This window comes from Dissoconium aciculare, assembly GCF_010015565.1.
Source record: "Dissoconium aciculare CBS 342.82 unplaced genomic scaffold K489scaffold_5, whole genome shotgun sequence".
Taxonomy (NCBI): Eukaryota; Fungi; Ascomycota; class Dothideomycetes; order Mycosphaerellales; family Dissoconiaceae; genus Dissoconium; species Dissoconium aciculare.
Genome location: NW_022984955.1, coordinates 558,175 through 580,255, shown reverse-complemented (window position 1 = coordinate 580,255; position 22,081 = coordinate 558,175). Strand labels below are relative to the sequence as shown.

The 22,081-nt window shown below is 52.2% G+C and overlaps 8 protein-coding genes across 8 annotated transcripts; 2 read left to right on the top strand and 6 right to left on the bottom strand.

Annotated features, from left to right (window-relative positions):
* Positions 1-2,382: 2,382 nt before the first annotated feature.
* K489DRAFT_369804 (P-loop containing nucleoside triphosphate hydrolase protein) lies at positions 2,383-3,847 on the bottom strand (the record flags this gene model as incomplete). The annotated part of the gene is made up of 2 exons (XM_033603077.1): positions 2,383-3,571; positions 3,624-3,847. The coding sequence occupies 2 exons, from the start codon at positions 3,845-3,847 to the stop codon at positions 2,383-2,385; spliced, it is 1,413 nt and encodes a 470-aa protein (XP_033460481.1).
* Positions 3,848-4,541: 694 nt separating this feature from the next.
* K489DRAFT_379439 (FCH-domain-containing protein) lies at positions 4,542-7,341 on the top strand. Its single transcript, XM_033604649.1, has 3 exons — positions 4,542-5,378; positions 5,440-5,520; positions 5,588-7,341. Exons 1-3 carry the CDS (start codon positions 4,779-4,781, stop codon positions 7,190-7,192), a joined length of 2,286 nt encoding a protein of 761 aa, XP_033460480.1. The 5' UTR covers positions 4,542-4,778; the 3' UTR covers positions 7,193-7,341.
* Positions 7,236-7,607, bottom strand: K489DRAFT_196244 (uncharacterized protein). Its single transcript, XM_033599568.1, has one exon. The coding sequence runs from the start codon at positions 7,500-7,502 to the stop codon at positions 7,278-7,280; it is 225 nt and encodes a 74-aa protein (XP_033460479.1). The 5' UTR covers positions 7,503-7,607; the 3' UTR covers positions 7,236-7,277.
* A 1,387-nt stretch (positions 7,608-8,994) lies between these two features.
* On the bottom strand, positions 8,995-9,856 carry K489DRAFT_196222 (uncharacterized protein). The gene has a single exon (XM_033599567.1). It carries the CDS (start codon positions 9,527-9,529, stop codon positions 9,089-9,091), a length of 441 nt encoding a protein of 146 aa, XP_033460478.1. The 5' UTR covers positions 9,530-9,856; the 3' UTR covers positions 8,995-9,088.
* Positions 9,857-10,855: 999 nt separating this feature from the next.
* K489DRAFT_336914 (uncharacterized protein) lies at positions 10,856-13,022 on the top strand (the record flags this gene model as incomplete). Its single annotated transcript, XM_033602212.1, has 3 exons — positions 10,856-12,277; positions 12,338-12,432; positions 12,508-13,022. 3 exons carry the CDS (start codon positions 10,856-10,858, stop codon positions 12,674-12,676), a joined length of 1,686 nt encoding a protein of 561 aa, XP_033460477.1. The 3' UTR covers positions 12,677-13,022.
* A 1,138-nt stretch (positions 13,023-14,160) lies between these two features.
* Positions 14,161-15,597, bottom strand: K489DRAFT_317947 (glycoside hydrolase family 72 protein; the record flags this gene model as incomplete). Its single annotated transcript, XM_033601273.1, has 2 exons — positions 14,161-15,422; positions 15,480-15,597. The coding sequence occupies 2 exons, from the start codon at positions 15,595-15,597 to the stop codon at positions 14,161-14,163; spliced, it is 1,380 nt and encodes a 459-aa protein (XP_033460476.1).
* A 2,452-nt stretch (positions 15,598-18,049) lies between these two features.
* On the bottom strand, positions 18,050-20,721 carry K489DRAFT_379434 (putative arsenite transmembrane transporter protein). The gene is made up of 4 exons (XM_033604648.1): positions 20,325-20,721; positions 18,817-20,244; positions 18,661-18,752; positions 18,050-18,566 (listed from the first exon to the last, which is right to left on the bottom strand). Exons 1-4 carry the CDS (start codon positions 20,407-20,409, stop codon positions 18,189-18,191), a joined length of 1,983 nt encoding a protein of 660 aa, XP_033460475.1. The 5' UTR covers positions 20,410-20,721; the 3' UTR covers positions 18,050-18,188.
* Positions 20,722-21,545: 824 nt separating this feature from the next.
* Positions 21,546-22,081, bottom strand: K489DRAFT_423639 (uncharacterized protein; the record flags this gene model as incomplete). Its single annotated transcript, XM_033608253.1, has 2 exons — positions 21,546-21,959; positions 22,019-22,081. 2 exons carry the CDS (start codon positions 22,079-22,081, stop codon positions 21,546-21,548), a joined length of 477 nt encoding a protein of 158 aa, XP_033460474.1.

Below are 22,081 nucleotides of genomic sequence, written 5' to 3'. Positions count from 1 at the left end.
GACGGTTTGAAAAAAGTCATTCTCTATCTCCTTCGCCCAGCGCTTCAACACGATCATACGGTGCACTATATACAGGTGACCATCCTGTAAATGCGTCGTTGCCACGTCGCACCCGAGTGCACTGTCTGATTGCCATTATCACATTGAACCCGGCTCGATGATTTCGGCAGGGCTTTCCTCTGAAGCGCACTCGTCCTTTCTCGGTCCTGGGTGGCGATAGGTGCCATTGGAATGATATTTTAGACATGCTTTTGCGGCGCGGCAAATTCGTTCGGCTGCAAAGACTCTAATTTCGAGCGTCTGAAATGACCAGACACGAGCGAGCGCTTGCGCCGACACTCAGATCTACTGTGATAGACTAATAGCAAAGCAGGCTTTCATTGGCGACGAGTGTGGTCAGCCGCGGCATGTAACTTTGTGAATGATAACATTTTCCTTTGTTATTACCAGCTGTTGGTTTGTTTTGATGTTCCACGACAACGCCCCCGTTAATCTCATGCAGTGTTGCTCAGGTACTACTGCGGCCGTATTCTGCAAGGGCGCGTTCTGATTGCCCTGCATGTTCCCGTTTTCATATCTTGTCGTCGTAGCGCTTTGCCCTGTTGACGAATCCACACACGCCTTGCTGCACGTTACACTGCCTTAGCGACATTAAGTTCTCCTTGTCATTCCGAATGGTTCTCACCAATGTTCATCTTCTCATTACGGTAATACGGATTGTCCAGGATAGACTGGGAGGACTATCCATAATCACAGAGGGCTCACGAAATGAACACTGTACCCTTATGAATCTACCTAGGTATCGTGGCTGTTCTCGGGATTCCAGATCGGAATTGATGACCCTGCATCTCCATTCCCCTGTTTATGATCCAGGGCGTAGTCAATGTGGTGAAGATTGTCGGCCTGAGGAGGAGGTGTCTCACCAACCCATGGTGCACAACAATTGCCGACCCTCGGTCACGCCCATAGCTGGCGGCTGTAGCACGCTTTCCAGTGCGCGCCAGACCCTGTGAAGAAAGGTACACCAACGTGGCATTAGGATTCAGGGTCCTCGGCTTTCTCCTCTTTTGCGTGTCTCGCCAACACTCCATTTCATGCATTAGGACATGAAGATCTTTCTCATCGCAATGCATTGTTGATGAGTGATCTTCACTGATACAGTGCAGTCCATGCTGAGCACCTCGGTCTGAAGATAATGAGAGCTGAATTTGTTTGTCTCAATTCACCAATGTGCTAATGAGGAAGCAGAACAGCTTGTCATGCAATCCAAGTCCGGCAATTCGAAATTACTTGCCTCTCGATATTGATGCTCCAGAGCAGACTTCAAGGGTCAACATCCTGGCGTAAGCTACTGCACGTATTCCGACCCAGATACCCATTCCCTTTATGCGTACGTAGCAGTGCAGTACGAGGTACCTCCATAACTAGCTGTGCTTTGACTCCAGGACCATTATTCCTCTCATGTTCGGGACTGCGCCAGTCCGGTCATCCGCTCCCTGAGTTCCGCTTCGGACCCCTCCTCTCCCAGCGTCAGAGCAGCAGCCGTGACGCTGGTCGATCTTTACCCAGACAAGCATGTGTATCCAGCGCGCCCAGCGGTTGTTGGAATTCCATAACCTTGTTCCTGACTTGATTGATGTTTGGTAATGACGGCGTGCACAACGAACGGATCATGTAGACCCCTTCGAGTGAAGCCGTTCCAGCGAAGAGATCTTCTATTCGGACTGGAACTGGGGAATGTGGATCTCTTTTTCGGCACATTCGATGTTTCCTCCCGGATGGAATGATTCTAGGCTCGATAGACTGGAATCGCGCCAGATTTTGTCCAACTCCCTTGGATCGAGATGAGTATGAGTATCACAAGGGACTGCTTCACCCAACGCAGTGGGTTTGAGTGATATCATCGATGGAAAAGCTAAGGTTGACAGTAATTGTCATCTATTCACTAGCACTCCAAGGTTTCGAATGCGTGCTGGATGCATATTGTATTCGTCATAGACCATTGATTCTGAACATCTTCAAATAGAGAGCATGTGTAGCCCAGCATAGTATTCTATCCGAATGCAGTCTTTGCAATCAAAGGTCAACATGCTCTGGAAGGAATCGAATCATCATATCTTGGCAACCTCTCCTTGTCGGGGGTTCTTCATTGAACTTAAAGAGGCAAGTTTGAATACATTTCGGCCTGGCACGATGGCCTCTCAACCACACACAAAGGTGTTTATTCGACCACCATTTCCATGATCTTGCTGTCGTTGAGCGTCTTGATCGAATCTCTACGTACTCGTTGCAATCCTCTGTTGTTGTATCTCATTGCTTCATCAAATTCGTGATAGCCATCACACTTGGTAATAATTTTTTCTCAATCCTTGCTCATTCGAATCACTTGTCAGAAATGTCAACCGCAGCGCGTGCATTGCGCATGATATTCTTGAGCAGCTTCTCGACATCGTCCCAGTCGCTTGTGTCAAGCTTTGTTGGCTCAACGCCGAAATGTTTGCAGATTGCCATCAACGCCTGCCAGCTCTTGCGATCATGGACAAAACTGAGCGCAGCTCCGGTCTTGCCGAATCGACCAGTACGGCCGATACGGTGCAGATATGTCTCATAATCAGGTGTGCCGTCGACGCATTCAGGAATATCGTAGTTGATGACCATGGTGACTGTCTGCACATCGATACCACGTGCCAAAACATTTGTTGTGATAAGCACCTTTGCTTCGCCAGAACGGAAACGGGCAAAGACCTTATCTCGTGCCTCGCCTTCTAGCGCACCGGTCAATGAAGCGACTGTGTGGCCCTCCTCGGTCATGCGTTTCTCGATAATGGCGGCTGTATCTCGACGCTTGACGAAAATGATGGAAGAGGCGATAGTCATGAGACCGTAAAACTTGACAAGCGCTGAGTACTTTTCTTCGTCATTCTGGCAGTCCAGGTACATCTGCTTGATGCCCTTCACGGTGAGCTTGTCAACTTCGAGGGTGATGCTGTTTGCCTTTGGTGCGAAGATGTTGGCGAACTCAAGCACCTGAGGGGGAAAAGTTGCAGAGAACAGCACGATCTGAGTATTCGGGAGCAAGATGTTCTTAACACGCTTGCACTGGTCACCCATCCCTTGCATATCGAGCATGTTATCGGCTTCGTCTAGAGTGAGGACTTTGATGTTACGCTTGTCGATCAGATTCTTTCGTAGCATGTCAACGACTGTGCCTGGAGTACCGATCACGACTTGTCCTTCTGCCGGTTTCGTCGGTGTTGAGGTATCTCGCACAGCCTCGAATATTTTCAACCCCTTCTCTTCCAAGAATACTCCCATCACCCGCGCGACACCTGCGATTTGCTTCGCAAGCTCACGAGTGGGCCCAAGCACGATTGCTTGTGGTTTGGGAGAGCTGAGATCCACTCTTGACAATATATTGAGCACAAACGCAGCGGTCTTGCCAGTTCCGGATTGTGACTGGCCGATGAGATTTTGTGCCGGGTCCTTCAAGAGGAGTGGGAGGGCGCGTTCCTGAATTTTGGAGGGCTTGACAAAGCCCATAGCATTGAGACCACGTTGAATCTCATCGCGCCTGTGTGAGTGTTAGCGACTGTGTAGCGCTGTAAGACTATGAGAGTACCGACAAGTGAAGGTCCTCAAATGTTTTTGCTGAGTAGAGAGGATTATTGGGATCCTCTTGTAAATCTGCGAGCTTCACATTGACATCGAATTCTGGCTCATCAAGACCGAAGGATCCCGACATGAATTCAGTTGCTCCATCTTTCTGCGCATCTGCGACGGTGTCCTTGGTTGCGCCCTTTTCTTCAACTGGTGGATCCGCTGCAGGCTTGTCTGCCGCCGTTGACATGGCTGCGGTGGTGAAGTGGAAATCTCAAAGTGTGGACAATGAAGTTTGCACAGAACTTCTTGTATGGTAAGGATTTTATCAGAAGTGAACTGGTGCTTGTGACTGACGTCGAAGTGGGGTGGAATGCGTCAACGTTGAAAATGGTGATGGGAAAACATGAAACAGTCCCTTCGGTAATATTAATTGAGCTCGCGAAGCTTGGGCCATTACAGTTCAAAATATGCAGGCAGCGCGACTGAGAACGTGGAGATGCACACTACCGATCAACAACATATGTATGTCAGGGACCGAATATCTCCATATGCCATGTTTCATTATATCGTGACTATCCTGGATACTGCTTCCATCGACTACAGAGCACCCTCCGCCATCCATGCCACTTGACAATGCTCTTGATGACTACATAGTATGACAATTTCCTTGGGTGTCACGTGCTCCGCTCACTCCCACCTGCACCCGACGAAGCGTACGATACGACGTTCATGTGAACGGACGTCATATCCCTTGAGTTATTAATTCACCTTAGATTCAGGTCAATGACAGATGTAAAGAACGCTCAGCACTTCGTCTCCCCTCGGAATTCTCCAAGAAGAGGCGCCACAATGGTCGTGATGTGTGAGCTTGCCCCACGTTCTCAACGACGTAGTTGGGCTTCGCTTGGTGTGGCGGTGCTCCTTTGGGAGAGCGGCTAATAATAAAACTGTCCATGTCAATGTCGCAGAGAAGGTGTGCATTGTACAGATCACCACACAAACAGCACACAGCATACTCCTACGCGATCAGTCTTCTCACTTTGCGACGTCTTCGAATTGTTCCAGCCTTTGTTGACGCCGACGCCTCCATCAGGGCGACCTGCCGCCTTCTGCGTGCATGACGAACACACCTCAAACCCGCGCAGGCCGCATCATCTACAGCCTTTAATCCATCCAACATGGCTGAACTCGAGATTGCGCCGGACTTCGGTGCGGAACTCAAGGACGGATTCAAGCCAGTTAATGCGTGGGTCACCAATGGCATCGCCTGGTTAGACGACATTCAACAATTCTACCGCGAGCGTAGCGCCATAGAAAAGGAATACAGCCAGAAATTAACAGCGCTGGCTAAGAGATACTTTGAGAAGAAGTCTAAGAAGACCAGCATACTGAGCGTGGGAGAGACGCCCACTGTGACGCCAGGATCTCTAGAAAGCGCATCAATGACGACATGGTCCGTACAGCTTAATACTTTGGAAGCACGCGCCGCCGAACATGATCGCTTGGCTGGGCATCTGATCTCATCTGTGGCCGAGCCGCTGAAACACCTGGAGGCCAAGTACGAGGATCTCCGGAAAAAGCACGTAGAGTACGCAGGAAAATTGGAAAAGGAGCGCGATGCGAATTATGCGGATCTGAAAAAGACGAAAGGCAAATACGATAGCATATGCCAGGATGTTGAGAATCGGAGAAAGAAGACGGACACAAGTTTCGATCATGGCAAACAAAAGGCGCAGTCGGCATTCTACCAGCATCAGGGAGAGATGCGGAATACAAAGGTTGGTCTACACACGGGGAAGATGAGTGCGAGGGTTGAGCGGCACCGCTAACGTTCTGCAGAACACTTATTTGATTGCGATCAATGTCACCAATCGGCAGAAGGAGAGGTATTACAACGAATATGTTCCTGATTTGATGAATGTACGGCTGTTCACTGAGCAAAACCAATACTCGACCGTCATCTCACTGACTGATCTTGACCCTCTAGAATATGCAAGCACTTTCCGAATCACGTGTATCAGCCTTGAACAGCATATGGAGCACCGCATCGTCACTCGAGACACAAGCATTGACCAGATCGACTGAGTTGTTAGAGCACCTTTCTTCCGAAATTCCGCGCAACAATCCTATCCTTGACAGCATGATGTTCGTGCGTCACAATGCTGCACCATGGCAAGAGCCGCAAGACTTCGTCTTCGAACCCTCACCTGTGTGGTTGGATGACGATGTCATGGCGGCAGACCCGGCAAGCAAAACGTTCTTGATGAACATCCTCACCAAATCGAAGTCGTCCCTGAATGAGTTGCGGCTGGACTGTGACGGGAAACGGCGAGAAGTCGAAGCAACAAAGCAGGTTCGGCAACTCATCAAAGATGGAAAGGATGATAGAGATGAAGGTGAGGTCGTGCGGGCCTTGTTCCACAACCAAGAATCCCTACACGAATCCGAGCGTAAAAGGGTCACAGCCGAGGTCGAGGTTAGCACTATCGTATCCGCTGTTGGTGACATTTCTATCGGAGCCCGCAATCACACTTTCAAGAATCAAACATACAAGATCCCTACGAATTGCGATTTGTGTGGAGATCGACTATGGGGATTGACTGCTAAGGGAATGGCTTGCGAGGAATGTGGCTTTACTTGCCACACTAAATGCGAGCTCAAGGTGCCTGCGGACTGCCCAGGTGAATTGACAAAAGAACAGAAAAAGGCCATCAAGTCAGAACGACAAGCTGCTGCGCAGGCACAAGCCGCAGCACCACCGCCGCCACCATCCAACGGAGACAGCAGTGGTGGTACGCAGCGATCGAGTCTACAACGCAGTGACACTGTCGGTTCCATGAATACGCTGAGTTCGGGATATGCAGCGAGTGCTCAGCGGAGCGTGTCAAACATGACCACCAAATCCTCCATCGACGATGGCCCAGCTGGCGCGGCGGGTGTCCCGACCTCAACTGGCGTGGCTCGTCCACGAGTAATGGCACCTCCGCCTTCATCGTACCGAACCAATGACGACGATTCTGCTGTTGATAGTACCGAGCCCAGAGGCAAAATGCTTTATGCTTACCAAGCGGGTGGCGAGGGCGAAATATCCATTGCCGACGGCCAAGAATTCACCCTTGTCGAGCCAGACGATGGGTCAGGTTGGATCAAGATCCTTCCGACGACAGGATTTGGCGCTGTGGCAGGTCTTGTGCCAACGAGCTACGCCGAAATCAACACGTCGTCACTGCCACCACCAGTGAATCTTGCAACGAGGCCATCGCCCCTCGCTTCAGGTAACGGCGATCTACGACCACATAGCCAGGCGACCTCGGGCTCAACATCGAGTCTCGCTGGAGCTGACGACTCCCTCGCAGCCTCAGCGCCCAAGAAGAAACAAGGTCCTGCGGTTGCCCCTCGACGCGGTGGAGCCAAGAAGGTCAAGCATGTCACTGCACTGTACACTTACTCGGCGGGTGGGCCCGGTGAGGTGGACATGGTCGAGGGTGAACGAATGGTTCTGATCGCTCCCGATTCAGGGGATGGTTGGTGTGAAGTAGAAGCACGAGCAGGCAAGGGCATTGTGCCCTCGAGTTGGGTAAAGGAGGTGTAGCGCGTTGCACGGTCTCATGTTTTCCTTTTCCTCGCTTGCGAGCGTCATTCTATTTCCCACATGCTATTACATGTCAGGAGCGGCTTCAGCGTCGTGCCATTTCTTGTCGCCTTTCATTTATCATGTCGGAGAATGGGTAGCACGGGCGAGCATAAAATATGGAAAAGTCTTCTATTTTCACATGATTTGTGTATAGCATTACGACGATGATCATGAGTCTGCAAATCCCGTGACGAGCAGTATATGCTGCACCAATACCGAAGAGCGGTGACATCAAATGTAGCAGTTTTCGCATGATTAGACTGTGCATACCTGCAGCAGCTAGCTAGATGCCTCTGTATCGACCACTGCTCTAAATAACACAATACCTAGGAGCTATACTAGGTAGCTATGGACCTAGATTGGCGGCGAGGATGCATACTCACGTGCCGTCCACCGCATATGACAGACACCTACGCTCATGCATTGTGATTCTCGACCCCTCCGAATCCTCACTAACATTCCTTTCTTCCACATTGGGTTATGCGAATCCTACGCTCCTCCGGCGCTTCACTCGCCACCCATGAGAACTTGTGCGAGGGGCAAGGGCATGGCGTTGTATCACACCGCTGGAGTAGTGCATAACTGAAGTATTCCAATGAGGGAGAAGCAACAAGGGGATGGGCAATGTCACGAGGTCGGGCAAAAAGCTCCACTGCCGGGAAGACCTATGTAGATTGAGAGCTTTCGAGATTGATGATTGGATGGAGTATCGCTTTGTCCTTGGATGTTCGTCACATCTGGAGGACGAGGAATGTACTATACTTGACAACACTCCAACAGGCGGAAAGTCCTTTAGAGAGCTGTGTCCTAGAGTGTTCATTGGCTAGGTATCTGCTGAGTGCGTGGTGGTGGTTGCATATCTCGAGAGCGTGAACTCCCCCTTCCCTTCCTGGTCGGCGATAAGGCGGCCGTCATCATTGATGGGTTCAATGGTTGGGCATGCACATTGCCGCTGCCGCCGCCGCTGCCTATCCCGTCTTTTCCACTTTTTCTCACCCAGGGAAACGCTGCTTGTTCGTCTAGTAAATGACGATGTGCTATGATACCACTGTTCGCAGTCGTGTGCAATACCCGCCCGACCATAGAACGTCAACCTTCTTTTCAATGCTGCCAATGACGAGAATACACAACACTGCTATTTAAAGCAAAGTTTCGGAGAGTGAGAGTAGCACGGGTTTCCAAGAGATATTTTTGCTCTGCCGTACATATCATGCACATGCAACATGGAAGAGCTTTTCCTGTCAGAACCTGCAGCTCTGATTGAGAGTTTCCGACTGCATGAAGACAGCACAGCGACGCCAACGAATGACGAAGCCGTGTGCGTGAAGCGGGCCTCCTTGAAGCAGACCAGCAACCATCACTCGAGTCTCGGGGTGCACCATTTGCCGCCCGGGCGCTTCCGTCTGTGAGAATCAGCCAATTGAGATGCGACAAGACCCCTGTCGACCATGCGAGACTACAGCAGATTGCAGGGCACTAGACCCGATCACTCTCGAAGGGGGTGTACGAGCCCATTTTGTATTTTGTGCATATTGGATCGCCTTTTCCTGCTGTAAACTGTATGTCAACCCGTTCTCGATCGGTGTTTCCGATGATGCGAATGATGATCAGATGGGGATCGCTTGCCGCCGGTTGCGCCGCTTCGTTCGAGTCCGAGACATCTAGGGTCAGTACTTTCCTGCATCATGGAAAGATCACGTTATGTAAGATGGAGAAAGAGAGAAAACGTTGAAAACAGCATACTAGGTACTGGAGAAGTGAGAGTGAGTTCATGTGCGTGCGGGAATGACCAATCGAGGAAGAACCATGGTTCCTGTTCGTTCACCATCATCATCTGAGTGCTCCCTCTTGGGATTATGATTTCTCGCCCAATTCGGCCGCACTTTCCTTCCAAGGCCATGATGATAGAGACCACCTGGGCAGTGTGTGAGAGGGTTGGATCGACCAGTGGCAGCCACGAGAGAAGGGTTTTGGTGGAATCCACCCTCCCGTACCACCAACAGCAAGCCTCGAAATTGGAGAGAGCCGTGAGAGCCTTGGAGTGCAGGAGTACTTGATACTATTGGCATCATCGCACAGGACGAAACCCACTCCGGCACACACCAACACACCAACACACACACCCACACACACCCCCGGGCACCCATAGTACAGTACGGAGGGGCCGCCAACGCACCACTCACACACAATTTCACTCATCACTCTCTCTCCTTCATCCCCCCTTCTTCTGGTTCCCCTTCGACAGAGACCCAACGAGCTTTTCCCTGTCCTGCAGAGTGCGTCCTGGTCCACCATCGCTCATTCACACACACTCTCTCTCACTAATCATTATCTCTATTGCTAATCTCTCCTGTTCCCTCTCCATTCCCTCCGTTGTTCGCCCACACACCGCCGCCCATCGCACACGCACACACGCATCGTGCTTACCCCATCTTTCCACTCCTGTTCCTCCTACTCTCTCCTCCATTCTTTCCCTGTCCTCGTACCGACTGCCTGTTCAACAACCTCTTTCTCTCTCTCTTCTCTTTTGCGTACGCGCGCGCCCTCTCTCCCTCTCTCTCTCTACCTTGTCACCATCCGGGGAGTGGTCTTTCGCATCTCGTCGCTCGACTTCGCAAACGTTCTTCTCGTCATTGTTACCGCTCCTGCATCAATTTCTCGCATTTGTGTCGCCCGCCAATCTATCCGACGACTGTTCAAGCAATCGACCTGCCCGTGTGAACCACTTCTGTCCGTCCACCATCGGCAAGAACCTTCATCAGACTGCATCAACACGCTCGACATATACCTACCCTGTTGATCGACACGCGTCTTCAGACAGACGTACACTCGAAGATCCGATAGACAGGCTCGCTCTCACACGTCGCAGTTCCTCGACCAAAGGACGCCTCATCACGTCGCCAATCTCATAGCTTTCGTCTTATACCGACGCGTCACTTTGTCACCTACTCGGTGCACCACGCTACCTTCACACCATATCTCCGCCCGCCTCTGAAGCGACCCGCCGGCCTCGTCGCAATTTTAACAAAACTTATATACCGCCTCGTGCCGCTGTTGTTATACCACATTAAACCAGCTCGCCAGGCTTCTGGATACCTTTGCTCTTTCCATCATCAGCACTTGCAACTTCGTCGTCTTCGCACGAACTTGCCGCTTTTTTCCATCTCCGTCCGACGTCTGGTCACTTCCCAGCTCGGTTCGACCCTTCTATTAGTCTTGCATCATTAACGTCTTTCTTTGCTGGCCAATATCTTATCCGATTACGCCATTTTACGACCCATCAAACGAACACAACCTATCTCCGTGGCAGCTGGTTTCACTGCCTTGACAAGAGACACACTCGAGAACTTGTAATACCGATAATCTGTACTCTACACCATCCGCTGCTCGGTCCAGCATCATCTCCAACGATCGCCTTGACAATCCTTTGCATCGAGCATTGCTAGGTGCTCGAAAACTCTCCCAGCAAAAGCCGGCCTGTGACTCCGCTTTGCTTGCGAGACTTCTGCCACACATTGGTGCTGAACATATTTTATCACACGATTGTGCTTTTTATCAGAGATCTTGACAGATTTCACGACACCCGTCAATTTCACGCACTCCAGAAATATCCTTCTCAAAATGAGCTTTGACGCCGGCGCTCTCGCTCAGATGAATTTCAACGGAAATGGTTTCCCGGCCGGTGGCCTTGGTGCTCCCTCTACCGGCTTTGGCACTCGTGGTTCGCGCTTCAACGCTAAGAGGTTGAGTGTCGCACTGCCACCGAAGGTCGCCTCCATCAGCGAGAATGCTGTGGAGAACCCGACTCCTCGCACTAGCCGCTCGCACCTTCTCGCTGGTCTTCGCACCCAGCCCAAGACTCCCGCTGTTCCAGCCTCTGCTCCGTACCACCAGACTCAGCATTTGCCGCAGGGTTTGAACGCCTCGCAGTGGTCCGATGCTCAGACCAGCAGACACCACCGTGGCATGCCCCAGACTGCCACTGCATCCAGTTTCGACTTATCCGCTCAGCAAGCAATGGGTGGTGCACGTCAGATGTACTCCCTGCCAGAGCAGGTCTTGGCTCCACCTTCGGTCTACGACCAGGCAGAGGAGATGGATCCCAATGTGCTGCAGCAAATGCAACTTACTAGCATGTTCCTTGCTCAGCGCCAGCAGCAGCTGCAGCAGCAATTGGCCACTCTCACTGCTACCGCCCAGGGCCTCAACTTGAACACCAATATGCAGCACATGCCATACCAGCAGGGTCCTATGTCTCCGCAAGTCGGACAACCCTACTATGGCCAGCAACAAATGCAACAACCGCAGATGCAAGCCCCGATGGAGGTGCCTGGTCAACCTGGTGTTTACCTCGTCTACAACCCCGCCATCCAGGGCTACACTTACGTGGTCGGTCAGTCATTGCAAGAGCAACAGCAACAACAGCAACAGTTGTACCATCAGCAGCAGCAACAGCAGCGAGTCATCTCGCCATCTCAGCAGACTCAGATGCCCCAATTTGCTGCTCCTCAGCAGCAGTTTGAGCAAACTCCCTCCGCCTTCGGCGCTGCGCCTGCACCCTCAATCGAACGCATCACGCCTACCAACGGTAGATCATTCACACCTCCTAAGAAGGCCCCTTCGCCTCCGACGACCATTGAACATGTTGAGCCGTTGCCTCCTCCGTCTGCCACGGCGTTCCGCCGTGGCCACAAGAAAGCTGCTTCGCTCGCCATCAATCCATTTGCCACCACTACGTTGGATGGCCCAAAGACGGCGTCGATTGCAACTTTTGGTGCTCAGCGCAGTGCCGCTTTTGCTGCTCCTCCTCTCACTGGCACCTTTGGTCCCGGTGCTGCCCGAGCGGGCGAGCACCCCATTCGTCAGCCCCGAGGTCCTCCTCCGCTTGACCAGCTTACTGCCGCTCCTACTAGCCGTCATGAAGGTAGCAAGAACTTCGCCACACGTCAGCGCCGTCGTGCTCTGGATAGCTTGACCCGCGCTGGCAACGTGCGTCGTGGCGGTGCCACTCGCTCTGCAGGTGGCAGCCCTCTCGGCGATGATGTCGACTACTACTTTGCTCCGCCTTCCTCGGTCACGCCGACTCCTGGTGTCGATTCCGAGGACCGTGCTCCTCTCGGCAGCCGCAGCTCTTCTTTCACCCGCAAGATGAGCCCCATTGGCTCAGAGATGCAGGAGAAGCGCAGCAGCCAGGGCTCGTCATCGACGACCTCGCTCGCGACCGCAGCGGCAGCCTCGTCCGCTGACGAGAGCTACTTTGGCTCACTCCGCAGTGCATCTAGCATCTCCTCGTCGAGCAGCGTCGAGGACGTCAATGGGCTGTACAAGGCCCCGCTGACGCCTGTCACACCCGTCACGGTCGATGCGGCTACGAGGAAGAAGCTCGGTGTGCTCGGTGGAGTGTTGAACGCCGCCGAGAAGCGCAAGACTCTCGCACTTTAAAATATGGTTGGGACACGGTTGTGGACATCTCTTGTCGAGCAAGACAATACGGCTTTACTTTGTGCGGCGGCGAATTATCTCGGTATTATTAGGCAGGAAGGGAGAAATTCACTCTGATTGATATGGAAGGAATAAAGAACTATTTCCCAGTGATTACCGCTTCGCTTCGCTGTCCGCTTGCCATGACTCATGACCATGACTGTCTTTCTCCAGATATCCTTCCACCTCAATCTACACCAATGTCCTCCAGTCAAGGCCTACATCCTGCCCCAGCTCTAGAATTTATCAACGATCCTTCAAATGAAGCACGCACGTTGTGCACGTACGTAGAGTAACATTGCCTTCCAAAGATCCCGCCCGTTATTCATCACTCCCTCGTGCTCTGCACATAACTCATATGCAATCCCATGCCATCAGCGGGGACATCGGTCACTCCTGAGACTTACCCGTACAATGTGAGAGTAGAAGCAGAGCAGGCGATGGCGATCAAGGGGTGGTGCATGCGCTTCAGGTGAAGTTGTCGATGCGATCCCACCGAGCCTGTCGGGCGGGATCTCCGCACGTCCTTTCATCCCAACATCGACCACATCGGCCATCGCCTGTAGAATTGATCCTTCGCTTCTCCTCTGGTGAACTTCCCACGATTCGTCTCCTCGCCGAGCTTGATCTACAGTCGCTCGTGGAAGACGCAAGCCCATGTCTGAACTACACCTGCCGTCCTCCAATCTTCTTCCGATGAAGACATGAGTTTCCTCAATATGTCGAACGGGGCCGACTCTCTTCTCTTCTGCAGTACGTCCTGCCTTAAGTCGGGTCGGCCTACAAACTCTCCTTGGCAAGTCTTGTCTCGCTGTGGCTTTTGCAGGGAGATGTGCGGCCCCTATTGCTCTTTCGCACAAATGCCCGGAATATGAGACCAGACACATGGACACGGGACCATATATATACCGGGTCGTACCGAATTTTCTTCGTGGAGAAAGCTGTGGATTATGAAGAAGGTATACAAATAATGATGGGGCCTTTCCATCGGAAGGTAGCTCGGACCTTTTTATGACGATGAGATCGAACGGTATGATTGCTATTTGACGAGCGTGCTGGAGGTTTCCTCTCACCTCTTGAAGAGCTCTCATCTCTCTAGCGCAGACGTGCGACATCTATCGCAACGATGAGGAAGAAGACGATGACGGTAACGATGATATTAAAGACATGTTCACGATACAGGAGGCCAAGTACATCGTCTGGGGACGGCCTTTATGAACAGGCGGAACAAGTGTCGAACAAAAAAGGTGCGATTCATTAATTGATACTCTAGTCGAGGAAGGCGGGTAAAGAAGGGCAAAGAGAAGAAACACCAAAACAAAATTGATTCCAAGTCATCTTCTTTTGTCTTCGTCATCCTTCCTCAACGAAAGAAGAAAAGGGGGGACTTTCATTGCATCAATCTCTTCCGCCAGCGTTCAAGGGAAAAAATGCAAAAAGGTCATCTACATCAGCACGGCGCCGAAGAGCGCGCTAAAGAAGACGGCGCCGGAGACGATGAAAGGCGCGAAGCTAATCGATTCGGCGTTGCGGCCGATGGTGACGGCCGCGTTGCTCGTCGGGCTGGCAGTGTTGGTGGACGTGCCGGGAGAACGGGTGGCAGCTCCGGAACCAGAAGTGGCGGTAGCGACATCCTCAGGGCCGGAATTCTGGCTACCGTCGCCGGCGAGGCCGGGGCCGGTGCCGGCGCCCTTGATCATGTACTCTTTGGCGCTGCTGGGTATGGCCGGGAGGGCGTTTCCGGCGAATTTGCCGAGTTGCCAGTTCTTGGAGGCGTCGGGGCACTTGGAGGCGTCGCCCTTGGCGTTGTAGCCGCCGTCGCCGCTGGGGTTCTTGGTCTTGGAGAAGGCGGACATGAGGTTCTTGAAGTCGGAGAACTCCTCGATGGTGTTGTCGCTATTGATCTGGACCAGACCGTACTTGCTCTCCTCCTGAGAGTACTCGTAGACCAGACCACCGGAGTAGACGCTGGTCATGTCGCTGCTGTAGAGGGAATCGACGGCGCCAAAGGTACGGGCGTTCTTGTTGCAGCCGTACTCCGACAAGAAGATGGGGATGCTGTAGTCCTTGAACTTCTTCACCTTCTGGTCCCAGCCGGCGGTCGTGAAGGAGGACTGGTCACACCACGAGTAGTCGTTGAAGGCGTAGAAGTCACTGCGCTCGTCCGAGGTACCGCAGTTCATGTATTGGGCCATTTCGAAGCGGTTCTCCTCGACATCGGCAGCCGAGTAACCGACCGGGATGGCACGGTATCCACGGTTGGCAATGTACTGGCGCATGTCACGGGTGGTGGCCTTGACGAAGGGCGCACAGTTGGTGGTCTTGTCGTCGTTGATGACCTCGTTTCCGGAGAAGAAGAGGAGAGTGTTGTCGTATTTGGAGAAAGCATCGATGGTGGCGAAGATGCTCTGGAGGTACACCTCGTTGTATGACGGAGCCGGGTTGGCACGGTTGATCGAGTATTTCGGGGTGTTGACATCCAGGGCGAGGTAGATACCGGCGGCCGCAAGCGCAGACATACACTCATCGTGGTTGGCGGTGTTGTCGACAGTGTACACACGAATGGTGTTGATCCCTAGCTTTTTGAACTCGACGATGTCACGCTTGCAACCAGCGACGTCGGCGATAGGGTCCTTGGCGTCGGAAGAGCCACCAGGTTGGTAGTCGACACCACGGATGTAGAATCGGGAGCCACCGGCGAAGAAAGCTGCGCGGTCATGTCAGCACGGCGGAATCTGTGTTTGCGTCGAGGTCTTTGCATTACCATTGCCCTTGACAGTGACGACGGGCACGCTACCAGCGCGTGCGGTCAACTGTGCGGGAGTGGCGACAGCCTGGGCGATGGTCGCCGCGGCGGTGAATACGGCCAGAGTAACCTTCATGGTGAATCGACTGATATTAATCGGAACTGGAAAGTGGATGAGTCGGTCGAAGTCGAGCGCGAACAAACGAATTGAGTTTCGAAGGTCGAACGAAGGGAAGTTGCGATTGAAGTGGTTGAAATAAAAAGAGCCTCGAAGCGAATGAGAGGCTGGTGGTCGGAAAGGTTGGTGTTCACGATGGGAGCAACAACCGCAAAGAAAGCGATCGGAGAAATGAAGAAGGAGTTGATGTCTCGGAAGAAGATGTGAATTCTCAACTGCTGTCTGAAGAGGTCGCGGAAGTCGTTCGAGCAGGGGTGTTGGGGGGATACGGCCAAGACAATTTTGTATTTCCTCTTTCGGTTTGGCGATTGTCTAGTGGACGGGCATGGCTCGTATTGCACATTGGACGGATGACCGTAGCGGATGGAATGGATGGGCCGCCGCAGGGGTCCATCTGTATGTGCGTGGATGCATCCATTCGCTACTGTGTAGTCACGTAGTTAACACTGCAATATCTCCAGTTAATAAACAACTACAGCGGAGACTCGGCTGAGCCCACGCGCGGGCGGATGGTCATCGTCCTCCTCCTGTTGATAATGGCGGATAGGTGCCCAGGTGGAGACGGACTGGCGCGAGAGGGAAATGGATGGAACAGATCCCATGTGGTTCAGTCAGAGTAGGCATTCGCGCGCGTATTCGAAGGAACCCTTCGTGATAGAGTACATCCTTATTTTACTATCAACGGTAGCCATACGAACAACCTTGGAATGGTCGTATTTGCATGGCATCGACTTCCAAGAGGCTCGTCACCACCCATTGAACTTTTGGGCCGGGACACACGCGAGGGCGAGACGCTCGGAACATCCAACGATGCCCACCTGGGCAGGTTCTTCGTGTGTACTAGTTACGGTGCCACTCTGCCATGTTGGCTGGTGTTTATCACACCACAGTTCCCAGATGATACAGCATCGGAGACAGTCTCTCTCGCTCTCTACAGGCCCAGCATTGGCCTGTCCATTCTTACGCAAACGTAACATCTTGTTGTGAATACTGCAAGCCATTGTCACAGCACAAGTCTACCACGTATCGTTCTTGCCACGGCTCGGGCTATCCACTCACCTGGATTTCAAGGTCGTGTTGGTGCTACAGTAGCTCATGGCAGGCGCCATACGTTCCCGGTCTCTCGCATATCGCACTGCTGATTGGGCGGCATTATCGTTACTTGTTTATTAAAATAGACGATTGACCTGGAATTGTGCTCTACCATACATGTGCAACTTTTCGATGTGTGCCCAGGTGGTATCGAAATTCTCACCCTTGTTGCACCATGTATAGTATTCACGTCGGGGCGGCGGTTGCATGGGGAATCTATCCTCGTGGTGGAGGTGGTTGTGCATGGTTCATTACGCGTTCGGTCTTGGCCCAGCGGCGCGACGTTGACCCTTCCACTGTTACTGCCATGTCTCTCTCCCGCCGAACGTGTCACAGCTGTCGACTTCGAAACACCTGCAGGTTGCACCCTGTGATGACATCGTCCAACCCGGCCGGGCGTTCATCGGCGACAATCCATCACTGTGCCTTGTATGCAGCACATTTTAATCTGATCGAAACAACAGCTCATCGCCGACGGTATCATCAACCCAGAAGACCAAATCTCAACAGCTTCTGGTTGCCATGCCATGTCGAAACTCAACGGGCGCAGAGGAGGCTCTCTCTCGGAACGCTCGCTTCATCTTTGAAATTACGCTTCCACGATTCAGACCGTCCTGATCTCTTCCTGCCAACTGATCTCTGTCATCATCAATACACATTTGATCTGCAGTGCAGCAGCGCAAAATATAGATCGACAGCGACGACGTTTCCCCCGTCAAGCTGGGCCATGTTTCATATTTCCTTGTGCCAACCACGATGTTTCATCATTGCACTGTACAACTGTTCTGATCGATGATCTGAGACCCAATCCATGCCACATCCCTCTGCCAGTTGCAGTGCAGGGGAAGATCACACAACCGCAACAACGTCATCCCGGCGACGATCTTTATTTTAGATATCATTCCGCCACAGGGAGATTTTGATATGTCGTGCACGGGTCAGGAAGCGCTGGTGGTCGATCGTTTCGAGCGCGCGCTTTGTCCGCGAGATCGTCGTTGCGTGCTTGTGTCTCATCATATTTCCTCCGATGCGAGATGGGGGGGTCGCTTAGGGTTGTTGCGACGGAAGGGTTGGGGTTACTTTTGGTTGCTGCTCATATGGTTCGTTTGAGCTGAACAAGTTCAAGTTGTAGATACGTCGCCGGTGTCTATTTGGGAAGCTGGAAGGATAACTTGATGGTTGACTGCTGCTGAACTATTTGACTGCTTTCTGCTTGATCGTACATTTGATACGTACGCTGTGTGGATTACAACCGTGCTTTTAAATCTCGACGATCAATTACTCATCCACGAGCGTCAATATCAAGGTCACTCTTTTGGACAGACTTGAGAACTGACATTGAGCAAGCTACTCATCTAAATGCCAGATTTTAACGAATATCTGAAAGCGAGCCGGACATGACTAGAAAGAACGCCCAGAAGCCATACATGAAAATTGCATTATAGCGCCACACCCAATCACGCCGTCCTCGAAACATACGGCTCATCCGACCTCGTAAGATAGACCTCGCCAATCAACACCGTGAGGCCTACCACCATCGTCAATGTGATAATCGGCAGATTCACCCAGACAAAACTCCTCGCCGACACGAAAATCTTCTTACGCGCGAGAATGTCTCGCCAGAGCAGACCGGCCAGCGACGCGCTAAAGGCAGTGCTGAACGCCCCGTAGTTCACCGCCAGCGCCATGCTGTACACGCTGGCCCAGAAGGTCCGCTGGCTGATCGGCGTGGGCTGCGGTCCGTTCGGGTTGTTCGGGTCGGCGGTGTGTAGGCTCACCCAGGCTTGAAGGATTCGGCAGAGTAAGATTGTGGTGCCGATGTTGGTGCCGGCGAACTGGCAAGGAAAGCAAAACGTCAGTGAGACCCGTCATTGCCGGTTGTTGCCTTCGAGGCTGGATGTTGATCGAGGAAGTGATTGCATGACTTACATTGCAAAGTACGACCCCGAGAAATCCCATGCCGCCGATGGCACCGACAGTTCCCGTCGCGTTAACCCAATGATCCCACCCATGCGCGAACACTGCAATGAAAGGAGAACGTCAGCATCTGTACATCAGGGCGGAATGTTTCTTCACCAGACTCACCAGTCACCCAACCTTTGGTCACCAGCGCCTGAACAAGGATAAACATGCAAAACCCAAAGGGCACAAGCGGAAGTGGTAGAAGCGTGAGGACCATCGTCGCAGTCGGGAATGTCACCTGTGCCCGCCTGTACAGATGTTGTAGCTCCGACTGCAATGTTGCTGGCTCGTGCTCATCTGAGTGGAAATCGTCCGCTTTCTCAAGCTGATCTTCTCTAGCGGATGATACCTCGCCTACGGACGATGTCCGCTTAACAATAGCTGCTGGAGCAGCGACTTCCTTCTCGGATTCCTTGCCACTCTCGTCCTTTTCTACATCAAGACGTTTCGATCGTTGCGCGTCAGCTTCTTTGACCTCAGCCTCCAGCTTCGCCATCGTCTCCTTCGTATACTCTCGGTGAATCCATCCATACGCCAAGTCCCATGAGAAGACGATGACCGCTGCCGGAAGCGTCACCCAGTAGACTTGGAAGTGGTTGGGGAATTTGTCTGACACAGCATTGAGCACCAGAACAGAAATCAACGTGATGGCCATGACCGTTCCTGCGAATATGGCGCTCTTCTTATCTAGGTAGGGATTCATGATCTCCTCGAGAGAAATAAGCCGTTCTTCTTCTTCGTCCTCCTCCTTTGCAGCCTTCTCCGCTCGTGCGCTTGGAATGTTGGGATTGACAGGTTCTCTGGCCTTCCGGTCCTCGGGGAGCTCATGTAGCTCAATCTCATGAGGGACTAGATTCTTGTTGCGAAATTGAACAAAGATCAAGAATGGGCAAAGGACGATTGCCGTAATTATGACTGGTACAATCATATTGGCTGTGTATTCAACGTAAGAAATATCGAAAGCTCCCGCCAGCACCAAATTGGTCGGATTGGACGAGACCAGAATCGCGGACGCGAGGTTGGCGATGGAGAACTGCGTGAATATCCACGCCGTCGGCTCGGAGATATTACGAGAAACGCGGGTGAGATATGCCAGAAAAGCAGTACCGGAGAGCACAATCGGATCGTTGCCGACAAAACTCGCGCACGCGAAGAAGAATAGATAGAGATACAGGAAGAGCAAGCGGCCATTCTTTCCTCCTTTTTGGAGAACCTTGAATGAGAGAAACCGAATGAGTCCCGAGGCGTCAATAGAAATGGCGATGTATGCTAGCGTCACGAAGAAGACCATCACGTCGATGGGATAGATGTGGTCAGCGCCCACAGTGCCATCGTGGACCTCTTGGCGCCCAATGGCGAGGATGGCGAGTAAGAACAGTACTGCGATCAATGGTCCGGTCGTGAGATTCACGGGAAATCGCCATGGGTCAGCACGGCGATCTTTTCGCCGTTCTGGTATAACGCGCCAGTATCCGAGGAGGTCCCACCAACGATCCCGCAGTGACTGCGGAACTGGGACTGGCAAGTGAAATGGGAACAAGACAATGCAATCTGCAGGTACACAATTTCGAGTTAATGTTTGTGCCTTTCACTTCTCGTCGGAATGATGTTTTGTCTTGGCTTGGACGTACTAGCGATGACAAAAACGACAAGCGTAACGATGGAGCGCCATTCTCGGATGTCGCCCGTATCACTGGCTGTGTCGCTGCTCGACATCCCGATGGAGCGAAAGAGGTGAGGTCGCAAACGCTTGCTTCTGATATGCTTGAAATGACGACAGTCGATGTCACGCGGATTATGTTAGTAGAACAAAGGGCTCGCAGCTATGGAGCCGCAGCGTGTTCGGAGTACGCTCCTCTGAACAAGGACAATCCGATCTATTTCGCGGGATGGCGATGGTTCAAAATCTGTATATATGTACGCCTACTGAGCTTTCGCCTTCATGCGCGCGCCGAAGACAATCGCTACGAGATGGCGGCGCCTCACACATCATATGTCATTGACGCAGGCCTGCTGTGTTATTTTTTCCTGCCTGCCCGTATTCGTGTATCAACGCACGTGGCAGAGTAGGACTTTTTGGTGGGGTGCTGTTGTCATGGAGGCCAAGCTTCCAAGATTCTCAGCCGAACGCGCGTACCGTTCCGCGTTGTCATGTTTTACCCATGACGCTCCTGTCTGAGATACAATGTTCGATTGAGTTGGAAGTCAATGCGAGATCTCATGTGTTGTCTCGTATCAGGGTCTCACGGAGGAACCCGTATGCTGGAGAGACTTATAGGACGAGATCTCTAAACAGCCTTCGTGATTGCCCCGTCGCTTGTTCCTGAAGGCGCCTCGGTGCTAGCGAGCCTTTACAGGGCGGGCTGGCGCAAGTCTTGAGCCCAAGAAATCGCGAGACTTCCAAGACCCATATCGCCAAGTAGGCTCATCGCCAAACTGCACCTCAAACATCCGACCATTCTCTCAACGCTGAGCACGTGGGCAGCTTGTGTCGTTACAACCCCGAAATACAGCCATCCCGCAGTGGAGGAAACAACGCAAGGATATGCTGTGCGCACATATAACGGCCCACAAGGCACGATATATACTCACTGAGGAAGTGAAAATGCGTGAAATGTATGTTCGCCTGTTCTCAAATGCGGACAGATCTATGAGGCGCGATCAGACTGTACCTTTTAAGTCATGCCGACGTAAGGTCAGCTTTTCTCGCGACTTCTGCTTCAAGGGTCAAGCGCTATCATTTGGCGACAGACGTGCCACCAAGACTCTGCTCTAGCCCTTCTACAGTAGACATGTGAACAATGGACATATGTGGTTATTAATCAATGCAGCTCAGATGTTCGCGTGCATACCTACTTGCCACTGTTTCCAGTCTCTGGAGCGTGCCGACGGCTACCACAGAAATACACAGACCTTCCGCGTGACAAGCCAGCCCTAACGCCTCGCATCCCATGTGAAGCGGCGTTTTGTTGATCATCGTCTTGTTGATCGACGTCTTGTTTCTCGGCGGCTTTTGTTTCCTTGTGTACCGGACACAATACCCTGTAATCCACCGGGCCTATCTTTAGATTTACCGGCTCTACGTTTGACTCCCCGGGACCTCGCTCGAGGAGAGCCGAGATCTCTTGGAAAGGCTGAATGATCGGTCCGGGGTCGTCAGCTTGCTCGGAGAACTCCTCCTTAATACTAAACATCGACGGGCCTTGAGATGCCTGGTCTGCCTTCAAAAGGCCTCTCTCTACCGTAAGAGATGTAAAGACTATGTGCTAGGAGTCCGGCTATAATGATACTCCGACTTTTCAACCTACTATTACGGCCCGCGTACAGTGACGATGTAATCAAGTTGTTTCGCCAATTGCTTATACCAGTCCCATTCGTGGAGGTACAT

Coding starts and splice junctions, on each gene's coding strand:
- K489DRAFT_379434 (XM_033604648.1), bottom strand. CDS start 20,409: ATGTCGAGCAGCGACACAGCCAGTGATACGGGCGACATCCGAGAATGG. Junction 20,245..20,324: donor TGTCGTTTTTGTCATCGCTA/GTACGTCCAAGC, acceptor GTGTACCTGCAG/ATTGCATTGTCTTGTTCCCA. Junction 18,567..18,660: donor TCGGGGTCGTACTTTGCAAT/GTAAGTCATGCA, acceptor TTTCCTTGCCAG/TTCGCCGGCACCAACATCGG.
- K489DRAFT_196244 (XM_033599568.1), bottom strand. CDS start 7,502: ATGCACAGTCTAATCATGCGAAAACTGCTACATTTGATGTCACCGCTC.
- K489DRAFT_196222 (XM_033599567.1), bottom strand. CDS start 9,529: ATGGTGGACCAGGACGCACTCTGCAGGACAGGGAAAAGCTCGTTGGGT.
- K489DRAFT_379439 (XM_033604649.1), top strand. CDS start 4,779: ATGGCTGAACTCGAGATTGCGCCGGACTTCGGTGCGGAACTCAAGGAC. Junction 5,379..5,439: donor GAGAGATGCGGAATACAAAG/GTTGGTCTACAC, acceptor AACGTTCTGCAG/AACACTTATTTGATTGCGAT. Junction 5,521..5,587: donor ATGTTCCTGATTTGATGAAT/GTACGGCTGTTC, acceptor TTGACCCTCTAG/AATATGCAAGCACTTTCCGA.